The following is a 16716-nucleotide window of genomic DNA, read 5'->3' as shown; positions in this document are numbered from 1 at the left end:
CAAATGACTTCCCAAATATCACAAAATTATAAAAAAAAAATCCAGTATTCATTCATGTCCAACTTGAAACAACAGCAGATTCATGAAGAAATAACAAAGACCAGTATGTTTAATGAATATTAGCTGATGACAGATAAACCTGGAATCAGCTGGGAACAAAGAAATAGGAATTACTTTTCAAAGTGAGGTGTTAGGTAATTACAGAGTTAAAAAGTAAGTATTACAACCATAACTTAATGAAAATTGCCACTTCCCCATTAGTGATTAATGCAGTTAACACCACACACCATTTTCCTGTAAAACTTAACTATATTTCCAGATTAATCAAAGGTCATCAAATAAAATGTATTCTTATCAAATGATACATTGAGCATGGTATAAAATGCTGTGTAGTTATGACTTGTTGACATCATCTGTCACTTTCTTCAGTTATTTACTTCTTACTCCAATCCTGCCACCTTCAGCACTGCTTTTGCATCATCTGCCATCTGATTCAGTCCTTTACTCAGTAGATGAAATATTGTGCCCAGAGAAATTCCTCCAGCAGGTAGGGCACCCATTAAGGGTATGCTGCTCAAAACATACTCAACCTTCATTGCTATGTCAACCTTCGATGTGGAGAAAAATGTGCGAACCACTTCAACAGTGATTCCATTGGCAAAACAGGATTTCATCACTGATTTTAGCTCATCTACTGGCTTGTTGACTCTCTCTGACAGGCTCTGCAGGGACTTCTCATCAAGACCAAAGGCCTGAAAGGATCGAGTGAAGAAAGCCATCACTATGCCGATGTCACACCCTGCTGCCAGACCTGGAATAGTAGTCATTGCAATGGCACCAGATCCAAAGGCTGTCAGCCAGATCATTCTTCTTAAGTACTGCTTCTTCTTCTCAAGCACTTGCAGAGAGCAAACTGGCAAAGACTGGACAAGGGCATATCTTTTGTGTTCTGGAAGGTCTCCCTCCAGATGATCCATTAGTGCCTGAAAATCATATTTTTCCAATTCATGAGAAGACACCAAAAACACTTTTGGATCTCCAAGCTTCTTTAAATTACGCCTGCAGTCATCTTTGATTTTGGAGAGCACTTGCTGTTCATTGAACTTCTTCTTCTTTTTCTCACTGCGAATATCATTGTCTATTTTTGAGCGAACAAAGTAAAAAGGCTTGTTCTTCTTCTTGATCTCTTCAGCCAGCATCAGGTCATTTTCTTTGAATCTGTCAGCTGAAAGAATGATGAAGAAATCATATGTATCAAATTTCACATCTCTCAGGTATTGCTTCGCTTTAAATTTTGGACTACCGATTCCAGGCAAGTCCCAAATCTTCACATTTGGCATGCTGGGATGAGGAAACATTGTAGGAACCATTGTAGTTTCAGTTACTCCAGTTGGAGACGACTCTTCTTCATCATCATTCAGACCCCTTAGAGCACTGATGAAGGTGGACTTTCCAGCTCCAGTCATCCCTGTTATAGCCACATTTAGCGAGACATTTTCTAAGTTGTCAATATGGTCTCTCAGCTTTGCACTGGCCTCTTCTGCTGTGGAGACCTTGAGGTTCTTTATTAACTCATCCGGTTCCAAATAGATATGGTCTTCCGGATCCAGCTTTGTCTCGTAAGCCATGGTGATCTAAACAGAGCACATAATAATGATGAATAAGAATAGGAAAACAAATTGCACTTTGCTATTAATGCAAATATCCTTAACACAAACATTAATGATTATTATGTTTTATGCACACATCAAAGATTTCAGATTTTGACAATTATCTTGATTCACATTATGTAAGTAGCAAATGGATGAAGTAAAAAGAGATTCTGCAAATTGCTTTCAGTTTAGTAAGACAAATAATTTAACTTTCTCAAAATATTACACAAAATAACAACCATACATGTATAAATACACAATCATATTTATACAATAAAATAAAAAAAATCTTACCTACACAGGGTTGGAATATAATGCAGTACAAGTATTTGGAATATGTATTCAGAATACAGAAATTAAGTATCTGTATTCAGCCAAGATACATTTTGTAAAGACAGTATTCAGAATCCAGTTACTTTTTACATTTTTAAGAGAATACATTTAGAATACTTACCCTCAAAATAAAAAACATGCAATATTCAAAAGAAACACCATCAGTGCTTGTTTATGAACTATTTTAGAATCACTGCATGGCAAACATGCTTGTTAGGTGTATTGTAAGGAGTACTTCAATTAACAGCTTCTTTACAAACACTAAAGTTCCTACCAAAGCCTGAGTAGACTGATAAATCAGTGTGATGATCAGTTATTAATCTCAGTGTTACTGAGCTCTTTTAAAGCAAGGATCAAACTAATGTATGTTCTCAGTAGTGGACGTTGGAAGTTTAAGTTGAGTATTGGTGTTTTACTGAACTTCTGATCGGGGATCATGGGAGCAGCAGTGGACTGATGCAGGCAGTGAGAGAGAAAAAAAGTTTTTTAATGGTAAGGAATTTTTTTAATGAAATGTTTTACCAGAATATTTACATGAACAAGACAAGTAGTAACAGCTATGAACAAGATGAATTATGTCAAAAAAATGTTTTTTTTTTTTCGTCTGCCTTACCAACATGTATCGAAAATGTCTTCTAAGTATTTTGTCCAACTCTGTCTGTAAAGTCACAATACCTCCAGTGGCTTAGGTGACAACAAAGTCTGGCTTAGCACATACCTAAAATAAATGTGAGGAATGTCTTGGCTGCTCTCAGGAGTAACAAGACACTGACACACCTCAAAATACATAACTAAAGACTAACAATTTCTTTTCCTGGTCTTGGTTTTGGCAAAAAAGTAAACATCTAGAGAGCCTCTGTATTGCTCCCCCAGGCTCAGCAGCCCTGTCTCCCCATCACTCCCTGTACTATTACCAATGAACCAGCCCTGTCTCCCCACCCCCTTACCCCTACCAATGAACGTAACACTGTAATTATTTTTTTACAATTCATTTTTATTTGTGTTTGTTTTTGAAATAAACATACATAAAAACCATCATATTTGCATGATACATAATTTAGGTAAGTGAGTGTCCATTTTACAGCACTGCATTAACATGCTAACGTTAGCTAATTTTGAAGCCCCAGGCTATTGTTTAAAATAGTCAGCTGTCTATCAACTAAGTAGCCAAGGTAGCGCTAAGTTTTTATGCTGCTGTTGCCACCACATTGGTGTGGCCTGTGGAGGTGGGGTAGTGGGGCCCAATGTGATATTACTTCATAGGGCCCAGAATCTCTGGATGCACTTCTTTACCTATAAGACCTAAACAATGAAAAAAATTTATTTTATTTTTGGTATAAAAAGAGCATTTTAGAGTGGCAGAGTCTCTCAGAAGCAAAGATGGGCAGAGGTTCATCAATCTGCAAAAAACTGAATCATCAAAAGATTCAGAGAATCTGTTATGATAGACTGTTGTTAAAAGAAGAGGGGGCGCTACACAATGGTAGACATGGCCCTGTCCCAACTTTTTTTGAGGTGCGTTGCAGCCATCAAGTTCTAAATGAGTTAATATTTTTCATGACATGATAAATGTTTCACTTTCAACATTCTAATATGTGTTCTAGGTTCTATTGTGAATAAAATATGGGTCATCATTATGGGTCAATCATTGCATTCTGCTTTTATTTACATTTATGTACATTTTACACAGTGTCCCAACTTTTTTGGACTTGGGGTCGTATGACAGAAGAATGGCAAAAATATACACTTTCAAAATTGGATCAATTAGTGTCTTTAGTCCCCAAACGATTATTAAGCACATGTCAGGTATTATGTATTATCTGCACCTATTAGACCAATACAATCTGAAATGTGTTTACTTATTTATTTACTTACTTACTTGCGTACTTACATATTACTTACATACTTATTTTTGATTGATCACATTGAGATTGAGCAAAAACCAGGCTTAATTATGAACTGTGTTTCTTCTTGTAATAATTCTAAATGCAAACTGCCAGGATGTCTTGCCTAAACCTATATGTTGCACTTTCTTTATTGTCATTCCATATTCATTTATTGTTCACCACTATGAGGAACCAGACAGAAAGTTACACACAATAGAAATAAAGTAAGTCTGTTTCTAAAGAAGACATAAAACCACAAGACCAAAAATTCCAGATAAAGTTTTTGAAATAGTCCAGCTTGATATTTCCTTAGGTGGTGTGTTGAAATGTGTGCATGTGTGATTCTTATCATTACCTAAGAGAGAGACAAAGAGAAAGAGAGAGAAAGAACGAGTGAGAGAGAGAGAGATAAAGAGAGAGAGAGAGAGAGAGAGAGAGAGAGAGAGAGAGCATAGTTTGACATTTTATAAGGAAAAAAAAAACACAAATGAAAGCCTGTGACTCCCACAGGCAGCACTGCACTAAAACATGTTTCTGTTATGGATATCACCACTTGAGCTTGGGAATAGTTTGACAAACCGCGTTGTCAATAAACACTCTCTGTTTCTGCATCCACAAATGCAAGTTAAGACTGTACTATGAACAGGGTAAGTCATATGTCAACAACATCCAGAAACGCTGCCGTCTTTTCTGTGCTCAAGCTCATCTGAAATCGACTGATGCAAGTGGAAATGTGTATTGTGGTCTGAACTTTTCAGACTATTAAAAAAAATAATAGACTTCATTGTCATGAAGCCCATCCAGATTTTAGGTAGGGTATTGTTCTAAAGCCAGAGTCTGTGGGTAACCTGCATATCTGTGAAAGTACCACTAACATGGAACACATTTTGGAGCAACATGTTCTGCCGTCTTTTTAAGGGACACCCATGCTTATTTCAACATGACAACAGCAAAAAACATTCTGCATGGGTAACAACAATATGGCTGTGTAATTAGAGAGTGTGCGTGCTAGACTAGCCTGGCTGCTGTCCAGAACTGTCTCCCACTGAAAATGTGTCTTGATTAAGCTCAAAATTCAACAATAAAGGTCTCAGATGATTGCAAAGCTGAAGACTTGCATAGGAGAAGAATGGCAAAAAGTTATACTTTCAAAACTGGATCACTTTGTGTCTTTAATCCCCAAACATTTATTAAGTGCTGTTAAAAGGAAAGGTGATGTAACATAGCAGTAAACACCCTCCTGCTCTTGTCATTTTGGAATGTGTTGCAGGCGTATAATTTGGAATGAACAAATCTTTAGAAAAATCATCTGAAGTTCACAAGGTAAAGCATAAAATATTTTTTATTATTTTCAATTCAATACAGATCATGCAGAGTTTACTGATCACTTCTTGCTGCTTTTATCAGCATTTCACATAGTATCCAAACCTTTTTGGAACTGGGGTGCTACAACAAACAAACACTTACATTAATGATGCTTATGCACATATCAAAGATTTCACATTTTGTCAGTTATCTTGATTCACCTTATTTAACTAGCAAATAGACAAAGTAAATGGAGCTTCTGCAAGTTATCCTGCTTATAACTTTAGCCAAAAGTTGAAGGATAGGAACATGATTTTATATTGTAACTGGCGATTAGTGATGCATGCTGTTCAGTAAGATAAATAACCTTCTCTAAGTATCACACAAAATAGTAATTGGACATGTATAAAACACACAATTAAATTTATACACAAAATGTTAAGCGACGAAACAGAACAAATCTTACCTGCACAGTACAGTCAAACACCACCAAGTGGATCAGGTGACAATAAAGTGTGGCTTAGCACATACCTTAGATATATGTGAGGGATGTCTTGGCTGCTCTCTCGAATAACAAGACACTGACACACCTCAAAATACATAACTAAGAGACAAGTGGAAATGAACTCATGGCATATGTTAAATGTTATATATTATCTGTTCCTATTACACCAATAAAATCCAAAAAATGTATCTATTTATTTATTTATGATTGATTGATCACATTGAGATAAACTATATTTCTTCTTGCAATAATTCTAAATGCACACTTCCAGGATTTCTTGTCTAAATCTATATTTTGCACTTATTATTTTCATTCTGTAATCATTTGTTGTTCACCACTATGTGGAACCAGACAGAAAGTTTTTCACAATAAAAATGTAGGTGTTTTTCTAAAGAGGACATAAAACAGACCAAACATTCCAGCTAAAGTTCTTAAAATAATCCAGCTTTATATTTCCTGAAGCAGTGTGCACTAAGTATCATTCTTATCACTACTGGAGAGAGAGAGAGAGAGAGAGAGAGAGAGAGAGAGAGAGAGAGAGAGAGAGCATAGTTTGACATCTTATAACGTGAATTGATGTGTAATATTTTCAGTACAGTCCTGCATTGACTCCAAATTAATCATTCAAGGTAGTCTGCATGACTGATAAGTGTCATGTACTATGTACTTATGTACAAACCAAACTCCAAAAAAAAATTAGGACAGTAGCTAAAATGACAATAAAAAGAGAAAGCAGTGAATTAGAAACCTGCTTTAACCTGTATTCAAACAAAAACAGTACAAAGACAATGTATAATGTATAATATATAATGTTTTACCTTTTCAACGATAAAAAAACTTTTTGTTTTTATGAACATATGCTTATTCTGAAATTGATGCCCATAACTCATTCCCAAATAACAGTTGGAACGTGGCAATTTACGACTAAGACCATTGTGAAATGTAAAAAAAAATGTTATACAGCTGATGTAATTATGCTGGAATATAAAAGCAGCATCCAGTAAAAGCCTTGTCTTTTATGAGCAAGGATGGGTCAAGACTCGGCACTAAAACTGCATCTACAAAAAAAATAATAATAAAACAAGATCTTAAAAATAATGTTCCTCAGCCAGGTGGAGAAATCTCTGTGCATAAGGAAAAAGGAAAACCACAAATAAAAAGCCTGTGACCTTGGATCCCACAGACAGCACTGCATTAAAAACTGACATTTTTCTGTAATGGATACCACATGGGCTTGGAAATACTTTGAAAACCTGTTGACAATAAATACTGTTGCTGCTGCATCTACAAGTTAGGACTGTACTATGCAGTGTAAGTCATAAGTCAGAGATGAGCTTGAGCTCATGTGAAATGGACTGATGCACAGTGGAAATGTGTATTGTGATCTGAAGAGTCAACCTTTCAGACTATTAATGAAAATAATGGAGGGTATTAGTGGGTATCCATGTTACCATGTTATTTCAACATGACAGCATGGCTGTGTAATCAGAGAGTGTGGGTGCCAGACTGGCCTGCCTGCAGTCCAGAACTGTCTCCCGCTGAAAATGTGTGTCTTGATTAAGCTCAGAATATGACAACAAAGGTCCCATACAATTGCACAGCTGAAGACATAAAAGAAGAGATTTTGGCAAAAAGTTTTGCTTTCAAAACTGGATCACTTGTGCTGTTAAAAGAAAAGATAATGTAACACAGTGGTAAACATCCTCCTGTCCCAACTTTTTTGGAATTAATTTGGAATGAGCATATGTTTACAAAAAAACAATGAAGTTCATAAAATATGTTTTTGTATAGTTTTCAGTTTTATACAGGTCAAACAGAATTTACTAATAACTGCTTTCTGTTTTGATCAACATTTCACGCACTGTCCCGACTTGTTTGGAATTGGTGATGTACAACAAACAAACAAATGAATAATAAACCCATCTTCTGAAAGTGAATGAGGACACATTAGAAAGAAGTTGAGAAAATTCAAGCGGGGAAGAATCGTGAATCTGCGGAGTCAGTTGGTAAACTCGGTATTTGAGAGAGCTCTATCAGTGCTTTAGTTTCGTTTCTCCTGTGAAACCAGACAGAGAGGAGAGGAAAAACAGCAGCGCTCGACACAGAAGTATGTTAATTCGTCGAGAGTGTCTGATCCATTTTTGGGACTCTCTGCCTCACTGCTACACACGGTTTAACGATGTTTAACTGAGTTAAAGAAGACGAAGCCCTTTGTGTTGTTGATAGTTTCCATCTACTTTCGCTTTTACTGTCCGGTAGCTAACCTACTAACATGGAGGCCGGGTGAGTAGACTAGTCTGCTCTTTTTAAAGATGTACATAGTTCATTTTATGTGACAAGCAGTTGATTAAGCGTATTGTGGAAATAATGATATATAATTAAAGACCATGAGTGGAAGATCAGCTGTGCAGTCTGTACCTCTTTCTCCTCTGCAGGTTTTTGCCACTTTGACTGAACTGCAGTCCTTCCTTAAAGACATTTTGTTTCGTAGCCTATATGATTATATTAATTCCTGGAATATTTAATTCTGTACTACAACGTTTTGATTTCTACTTTTTTATTATATAATTTTCACTGACATCAATCTCTATAGATAGAAAATATGAAAGACTAAAAAAATTCAAGGGTAAACTAAGAACTATTCCCATCCTTGTTTTTGGAAATTAGTCCTGTTCCCCAAAGTATTGAATAGGCTTAAAAAGAATTAGGGGAAAATTCACAGCTTATCGACTCAGAACTGATCGATTACTAATGTGGGATGTTAACTATTGAAATCAGATTGTACGTCAGCTGTATGTGAACTGTCCTCATTTTGTCCTCAATTTGGTTTAGTATGAAGATCCAAAAGATCCCAGAAGAACACATCAGCAAAATCAAAGAGGCACTGCAGTCTGTGGACCCAGAAAAAATCCCCCGTCTGATTATGAATCTCCTGGACATGTTTGTTCAGTTTAAGATGGATGTAGCGGTGACGGGAGATTCAGGCGCAGGGAAATCTTCACTGATTAATGCAGTCCTCGGACTGGACCATGATGATGAAGAGGCTGCACCGACAGGAGTTGTGGAGACCACAAAGGAACCTGCGATGTACCTTTATCCAAATAATCCTCATGTAAGGCTGTGGGATCTTCCAGGGATGGGAACGCCTACTTTTACATCAAAGAGATATGTGGAGACAATGAACTTTGACCTATATGACATGTTCATTGTAGTGACATCTGAGAGATTCAGAGAAAACAATATGCTTCTGATTGATGAAATTCAAAAACAGAAGAAGCCGCTTTATGTTGTCAGGGCAAAAGTAGACAATGACTTGCTTTTACAGAGTAAAAAACACAGTTTCAGTGAAATCAATGCCTTGAGGGATATGAGAGATGAATGTTTGAAATATCTATGTGAGAAAAACCTTAATGTCCCAGTATTCTTAGTGTCGAGCCATGACACTCAGAGCTATGACATGCAGACCCTAAAGGACACCCTTGAGAAAGCGGCGCCAGAGCTCAAAAGAGATGTTTTCCCCATTTTCATGACCAATTTGTCCACTGCAGCTGGGAGGAAAGCAATGTGAGTATTCTCTGAACATGAGTGTTCAGCATGCTCAGCAATCTGTTCAACAATATGCAGATGTGTTCTTTGTAGAGGATTTACTTATTTTCACTAAAAAAAAATAACAAAATGTAATTTGATGAAGTGCACCCAAACTTTGCATATAACTGTACTAACTGTACTATACAAGTCTTAGCTAGCTTGGTAAAGTGATTATTTCTCATGCTCTCTCTCTCTCTCTTTCATATCAGGGCCATAAAGCGCCATGCTTTAAATAGTGGGAAAATGAAAGAAAAGGACCTTCAAAAGCTACAGAAAATCTACAAACGCTTGATAGATGGAACTGAGGAAGTCAAAGCTGCACTGGAGGCTCTAGACCACTTCCAACTTGATGTGGCTGTCTTAGGCGAGACAGGATCAGGGGCAGCTACTCTGGTAAATGCCCTAACGGGTCAGAAGAATGGCACCAGAGGCTCAGCACATGCCAAGATCCCAGCAACTAGTCCTCAGTACCCAGATATCCGATTTTGGCATGTGTCAGGAGTAGAGAGAGTTATGGATAACTCATTGCAGGAGAAGCAAATTTTGGATCATTTTGATTTCTATATCATTATTGTGTCAGACTGGCAGAAGACCTGTCACATGGAACTCGCAAGAGCTGTAAGAGAGTTAAAGAAACACTACCACTTTGTTCAGACAAAGATTGACTTGCATTTGCAGGGGCAAGAAGACTTGTGCTGTTCTGAGACCGAGATTCTGGATGGGCTTCGAGCACAGTGTGCTAAAGAGCTGCAGAGCACAAAAGCTGCCCAATCACAGCTGTTTCTCATAAACAGTTTGGACACAAATGCCTTTGACTTTTTCAGTCTGGAGAGTGTGTTGAGAAGTGACCTGGACACAATTAGGACAAGTGCTTTTGCATATTATGTTGCTAGAATTGTCAGACAGAAACAAGAACCCCACACTTGTCAGATATTGTAGCTGATTTCAGCTGATGTGTTGTTTTCTGTGAGAGTGTAATTCATTTTGAAAGCATTTATTTTTATTGGTGTGCAATCAGCATATGACAAAATCAAGTTTTCAAATGATGGAATGTTATAACTTACCCTTATTTCTGGGGATGGTGGCATTCAGGGTGAAAAAATGACTCCCCCACCACCTAGTGGACAAAACTGCAGTTCCTTTATTGTCTGATTTTAAAGTCCAATATAAAAATTGAATGATTATTTTATTAACGTATTGCATTATAAGTTAATAGCAGAGAAAATCTGCAAAAATAAGTATTTTTTTATTTGAGAAGAACTAAGGAATCCAAATGAACTGTATCATGTCAATGTGGGAAGAACAAAATATCTCTTGAAAACTGTTTTTACATGTTGCACTTTCACTTTTATCTCTCCTGTGGAAAACATTACCTCAGTTTTTCTTTAAGTCATCACAAGAAGCATCACTGTATTTTTGATTACCTTAGTGTCACCCCATCATGTTCTTGGGTTTGTTTTTTAAAATCAACTTGATCCTTAATTATTTTATTGTGTAATTTTGCTTTCTTTAAGCTGTTGTTCAGATAACACACAACATTCAACTAAATGGTTTGCTAAGTCTGAGTGGTCAGGGTTTGTATTCTGCCAAAAAGATTCAGCCTTTTACTAAAAGTAATCATCATTCCGTTCCTCTGTCATGATAAAGCTGAAACAAAGATACAGTATGATACATGATGTGTCTAAATTTGCTGCTGTTAATCTTTTTATTTATATTATTGACGTACTACACACTGGTTAAAGTCAATGTGAATCAGAAATCAGTAACACATTTTCCTTGTGTTACCGTCATGTCCGAGTGAAATGAGAATCTCTGAGCTAACTGAGCGTTTTGCTCAATGAGAGGTGGGGTTAGAGAGAGAGGTAAAACATGATATTATTTATTAATATTATTTTTCCCTGCCTGCTGTTGAATGGTGATGTAGTTAAAATCAGATGGTTTAGAAAAGGTATTGGAACCCCATTTCCAAAAAAGTTGGGACACTGTGAAAAATGTAAATAAAAACAAAATGCAATGATGTGCAAATCATTTAAACCCTATATTTCATTGAAAATTGTACAAAGACAACATATCAAATGTTGAAACTCACACACACACACATACACATATCTTCTAAGCTGCCATCAAAGATTATGGGAAAACAAAAATTTTGTCAAGTGATTAGATGAATCATGCTTAATATCAAGGATGTAAACTAACAAGGTGAAATCTATTTTGGTTTCAGGTTAACATTAACGTTTAAAATAAAATGAAATAAAACAACTCAAGAGAGTGCTGTATATCTATACATTTAGTACTATAATAGTTGGTTCCTCCAGACTGTTAATTGCATCTTTACTGTAATCAAATGTTATTTTTGTTGGTTATATTCCTTGTTGTCTTGCTGTTGAATTTAAAGTCGGTTAAAACAGCACTGTTTTTCTTTTTTCACAATCGAACAAGTGTATGTTGCTTTAGTGTTTATTAAAATGTAGGTACTAATTCTCTTTTGGTGTTTAATTTCAATATGTTATGTTTATGGCAAGATCTGTAGTGATTTGCAAGATTTATCATTTTGTTTTATATCATGCATATATATATATATATATATATATATATATATAGTATATTGCTGCTGTCAGAACAAAACCTAGTATCTCCAAAGTGATAACTTTACAAGAGAAGGGAAAACATACTTTACTTTTAATGCAAGTCAATGGAACCAGAATATTTTCCATGTCATTTTGGACTGTTTTTGTTTTTTTATTATTTACAAACAGTGTAAAGAGATAAGAGTAAAGAGACATATAGAGCTCAGCAAATGTAAGTTACTATGCTAATAGATGCTGAATGTACTAGGAATTTAATCTAATGACGATTTAATTTAATGCTATTTTTTTTCAACCTGATATGTATACAGCATCCTGAGGGCAGCATCCTGTGACCACTGACGGACTATGGCAAGAATAACAAAAACTGTGCAGCAACAGATTGTTATTCATGCTGTAGTGCTTCACAAACTGTTGCTACACAGTTTGTGTTATTCATGCCCTAGTCCTTCATCAGTGATCACAAACTGCAGCAACAGGCGTGTCTAATAGAGTGGACAGTGAAAGGGGGCTAACAAAGTATGCAGGGAAAAAGATGCACTATAGTCTGTAATTCTAGAACTACAAAGTGTACCTATATGGTAGGTAGAGCTGATAAAATGAGCAAAGAACGTAGATACAAATAGGTGGTTTTAATGTTAATGTTATGGCTAATCGGTATATATACACACACACGTTCCAAGTTCACTAATTAAAAGACTAACAGGCAACCGGTTGTGCAGATGAACGCAGAGAACCTAAACCCCGCCTCTGCCTGTTCTCCACTGAGCGCCACTGCAGGGGTCTTAAGCTGTGTGTTCGCTGATCTCTGTTCTTTTCCAGCCGGCGCTCTGTGCTGTGTGCTGCTGTAGCCTGTCAGCGCTGGAGGTTGCGTCAGACTGTTAGGCCTTTCTTTTCGCCTTTGTTGCTGGCAGAGCTTCAGGCTTAGCTAAGCCAATACTCCTAACGAAACAGACGGCATCGAGCGCCGAAATCTTTCGCCCATCAACGTTATCGTCCTAATATCGCATGTCCTCTATCCAGAACCTCCAGTCTTTCGGTAAGTTGTATCGATGTGTACACATCACTGGAGCAGTTAGCGGTAGTTATCTCTGGAACGCTGGCCTACCGAACAATAACAACCGAGAGGAAGAGCTATGTGAGCGCACTAGCTAGATCGAACTGGCTCACATCTGTCTAACGTTATTTTATCAGCTATAGTTCAAATATCATTGGCCAGAAAACTCGACTGTAAAAAAGTCAAGACCGCTGATTTTTGTGGACGTTTTGAGGTAACCATAACAATAGCTCAATCTGGTTTCGGTAGCAAGCTAGTTAGCTGTTGCTACTTTGGGCGGTGGACTGCTTTAGCTAACTTAGCTAGCTAGCTAGCAAGTGAGAGCGACCACGATCGTTTAATTTGTTGTAGGCCGGCATTTAGACACTTTATTTTTTTCTTAATATCTCGACATCTGTTAAATAACTCGTTAATACTTTTGACCCAAGCTGGGTGGCTAGCGAACCTAGGCGACTAACATGACTTGATGGCTGCTCAAATCACAGCTAACTTGCTAACCTAGCTAACGTTAATTGCAGTTGCAGCTATGCAAGCTAGTTATCTTGAGCTATTTGCAAAAGTGTTTGGACGATGACGCACAAAGACTGGATAATCGATCCACTCACATTTTTTGAGATTGTCACGATTGTGAAAACACGTAAATTGCTGTCAAATCGGCCTTTAAAAGATTAGTATACACTTTCTTCTCCACAAAGGTTTTCATAAACAAAATGATTCCTTTCATTTTCTCGTTGAGGATCACTTGAGGCAGAGTGTTTGATAAGCTACACGTTAACATAGCAACATCGCACTGAGTTAACGTAGTAGATTTAGTCCTTGCTTTTGCTTGCTAGTTATATTTAACTAACGTTAATGATGGATGTGTTGCTTGTGCCCTGTTTTTTTAGATCCCTTTGCTGATGCAACTAAGGGTGACAACTTGCTCCCGGCGGGGACAGAGGATAAAATCCACATAAGGATTCAACAACGAAACGGGCGCAAGACGCTTACTACAGTACAGGGAATTGCGGATGATTATGATAAGAAAAAGCTGGTGAAAGCGTTCAAAAAGGTATGTTAACAATGCTAGTGGACAGTGACTTATCATATCTTACTAAACATTTAAAATGACTGATCTTTAGTCTTAGTCTTCACTGGGATGCTGCTGTTTTACAGAAATTTGCCTGCAATGGTACTGTAATTGAACACCCTGAGTACGGGGAAGTTATCCAGTTGCAGGGAGACCAAAGAAAAAACATTTGCCAGTTTCTCCTTGAGGTAAATTTCCTTTGTCTTTTAGTTGTGGTATAGCAGGGATGGTGAACTCCAGTCATAGAGGTTTAGAGTCTTGCAGAGTTTGGTTGTTTCCCATTTATGTGCCTGATTCAACTTGGCAGCTCACTGCTTTAGTTTGGTTTCCTCTTTGGTTTAGTTGGTGTGTTAAGAGCAGAGAAATCACCAAACTCTGCTGGGAACAGCCCTCCTGGCCTGCTGTTTGCCACGCCTGTGTTAAAGCATTAGTTGTGTTTTAAATCCTGACTTTTTTCCTTCTCCCCTTCTCTGCAGATAAACATTGTAAAGGAAGAGCAGTTGAAGGTCCACGGCTTCTAAAATGATGGACTTGCCGGAGGATCAAGACTACAGCAGTTTTTAGGACACCACACTTAATTAGGGCTCTAAAATTTTCTGACCATATGACAACATGGCTGTCAAAATGAATGACTGTATAAAAGTTTTTATAAGTATTCCAAGTTAAGATATTTTGATAAGTGTATGACTGCTTCCATTCAGGGACTGACTTAGGTGTTTGTTGACTAACAAATTATGATGGTCATGCTTAGCTAAATATTTCTATTCAAGACACAATAAAACCATATGATTTTGGCACATTTTTATCAGCATCTTTAATTCTTTAATCTGTCCTTTGGAGTTATGAATAAAATGGGCAGATTTGTGTGACAGTTGGAGAATGATTTGAATGCAGTGCCGTTTAGAAGTTATGGCTCAAAGTGGTCCTAGATTCTGAGGTTAACTCATCCCCAATCCCAGCATCTTTAGTGTGACATGCACTTAAAATAAAAAAGCAAGTTGTTCAGAATTGTGGCTTATGGTTTGTTTTGGCCACTTTTTTGCCCTTGTCCAAAGTGCTTTCTTTTTAGTAAGGGTGGGCATTTTTCACATGACCTATATTGCTAAGTGTTTGCTAATTTGGTTTGTTGAAAGTGTTATTTGCAGGACTGGAGACAGACCTCCATCTGTTTTTCAGCCAATATTAATGCTCCTGATCCAGCTTGAGGCTTTTTGCAGAGATTAGTTGGCTAGAGCAAGTGTGACGTGACTGTATTTGCAGGAAAGCAGTTCTCCAGAGTCAAGGTTGGTATAGTAATTTGTGCCTGAGCTGAGTCTAGACTAGTCTGGTACAGGTTATCTTGCGTGTTTTCACGTTCTACTCTACAGATTCAGTCTGGTAGTTCTTGGAAAAGCAGACTGTGTCTTGTGTGTATCGATTCCTGTCTTAAGAGATTGGTTGTGTTTCTTCTGTTTCTGCACCATATGTGCTCATTTAACTTAAACTGAATCACTGCTGGAGGCTGTTGAGGGATCTGACCAAAACTTGGCTGTAGAAATGATTTTTAAATACAATCTGTGTAGCTAAACATGGTGAAAGTAGGGTCTCAAGTGTGTGTGTGTGTAAATGAAACTTAAATTACAGGAATTGAAACATAGTGTGCTTAAAGTAACTATTAACTAAACCAAGAGTGCCTAATCTCATCTGCAAAGCGTCAGCGTAGCTGCAGGTTTTTATTCCATCAAAGGAGTGTGCATGATCAGTTGTTGTAGACAGACCAATTGATTAAATGTGTAATCAGGTGTGCTCCAACTTGTTTAGAATGAAAATCTGCCGCCACCCCAACCCTTTGCAGATAAGATTAAACACTTTGGAAGTAAACTAAAGTAATTGCTTGTGGATCAAATAAAGGATTTTCCAGAAAAAAAAAACATTTTAATTGGAAAGTTTTGGTCCTTTATGAGCATTTGATATATGACAACATATTTACTCTGAGCATGTTTTTCTTTCTGAGATGTTTGGTTTGTAAGAATGCAAAAACATTTAAGTTATATGGAAGGGGTTAAATTTGTGTCATACAACTGTATAGCCTTATAACAATATTTTCATTCTCTTCTTGCTTGTGCAGGCATTGACCAGTCTTGTCTTCAGGCCCCATAATCCTTTTAGTGCAGGCCTAGGCTGTGTGACCTGTCCTGCTTAAGTGAAATAGAAGAGTAATCCTCTTTTAAAGGCCAGGATGTGGGAAGGAGGAAATTTTGTATGGTCATTTCAGGTCATTTCATTGAGCAAGATTATATTGACAGTTACATTTAAGTCTTCAGTGGAACTTGCATTGTAGGTATCAGTAGTATCATAAATGGAAGCACATTCAGTTCTGTGTTTAAGCATACAAACAATCAACAAACATACAGATGTAAGAAATGTTCTTCACCCACGTGCTTTATCAGACCTAATCTGTACCTGCTCTCTGTGTTCTGCTGCGTGTTAGCTGATAATGCTTAACTAAGTAATCACTACTTAGTTAAGCTTAGCAGGGACCTTGGCTGGGCATGGAAAGATCAAGGGCTTAGTCCAGTTCTCTATAATTGTTTTGGGATGTCATGATTTTTTTTTTTTCAAAATTAACCTGTGTGTAGTTGCTGCTTTTTTATTTAATGTAAGGTTTCACACATCAACAAAATGTGCATCAATTCAGCAATGTTCACTCTCAAAAACTGTACCTTTTAGGGTACAAACATTGTGGTTCCCTCA

The 16716-nt window shown here is 37.1% G+C and overlaps 3 protein-coding genes across 3 annotated transcripts; 2 read left to right on the top strand and 1 right to left on the bottom strand.

Annotated features, from left to right (window-relative positions):
- Positions 1-219: 219 nt before the first annotated feature.
- On the bottom strand, positions 220-5684 carry LOC118813689 (interferon-inducible GTPase 5-like). The gene is made up of 2 exons (XM_036579151.1): positions 5643-5684; positions 220-1634 (listed from the first exon to the last, which is right to left on the bottom strand). The coding sequence occupies exon 2, from the start codon at positions 1626-1628 to the stop codon at positions 441-443; it is 1188 nt and encodes a 395-aa protein (XP_036435044.1). The 5' UTR covers positions 1629-1634; positions 5643-5684; the 3' UTR covers positions 220-440.
- Positions 5685-7700: 2016 nt separating this feature from the next.
- On the top strand, positions 7701-11660 carry irgq1 (immunity-related GTPase family, q1). The gene is made up of 3 exons (XM_036586076.1): positions 7701-7964; positions 8514-9245; positions 9479-11660. Exons 1-3 carry the CDS (start codon positions 7954-7956, stop codon positions 10206-10208), a joined length of 1473 nt encoding a protein of 490 aa, XP_036441969.1. The 5' UTR covers positions 7701-7953; the 3' UTR covers positions 10209-11660.
- A 989-nt stretch (positions 11661-12649) lies between these two features.
- eif1b (eukaryotic translation initiation factor 1B) lies at positions 12650-14786 on the top strand. The gene is made up of 4 exons (XM_036586063.1): positions 12650-12896; positions 13802-13965; positions 14070-14171; positions 14460-14786. Exons 1-4 carry the CDS (start codon positions 12866-12868, stop codon positions 14502-14504), a joined length of 342 nt encoding a protein of 113 aa, XP_036441956.1. The 5' UTR covers positions 12650-12865; the 3' UTR covers positions 14505-14786.
- The last annotated feature ends 1930 nt before the right edge of the window (positions 14787-16716 follow it).

The sequence above is a fragment of the Colossoma macropomum genome, unplaced genomic scaffold, assembly GCF_904425465.1.
Source record: "Colossoma macropomum unplaced genomic scaffold, Colossoma_macropomum, whole genome shotgun sequence".
In the NCBI taxonomy this organism is placed as follows: Eukaryota; Metazoa; Chordata; class Actinopteri; order Characiformes; family Serrasalmidae; genus Colossoma; species Colossoma macropomum.
The sequence above is the reverse complement of the archived record's forward strand: the minus strand, read 5'-3'. Positions and strand labels throughout refer to the sequence as shown.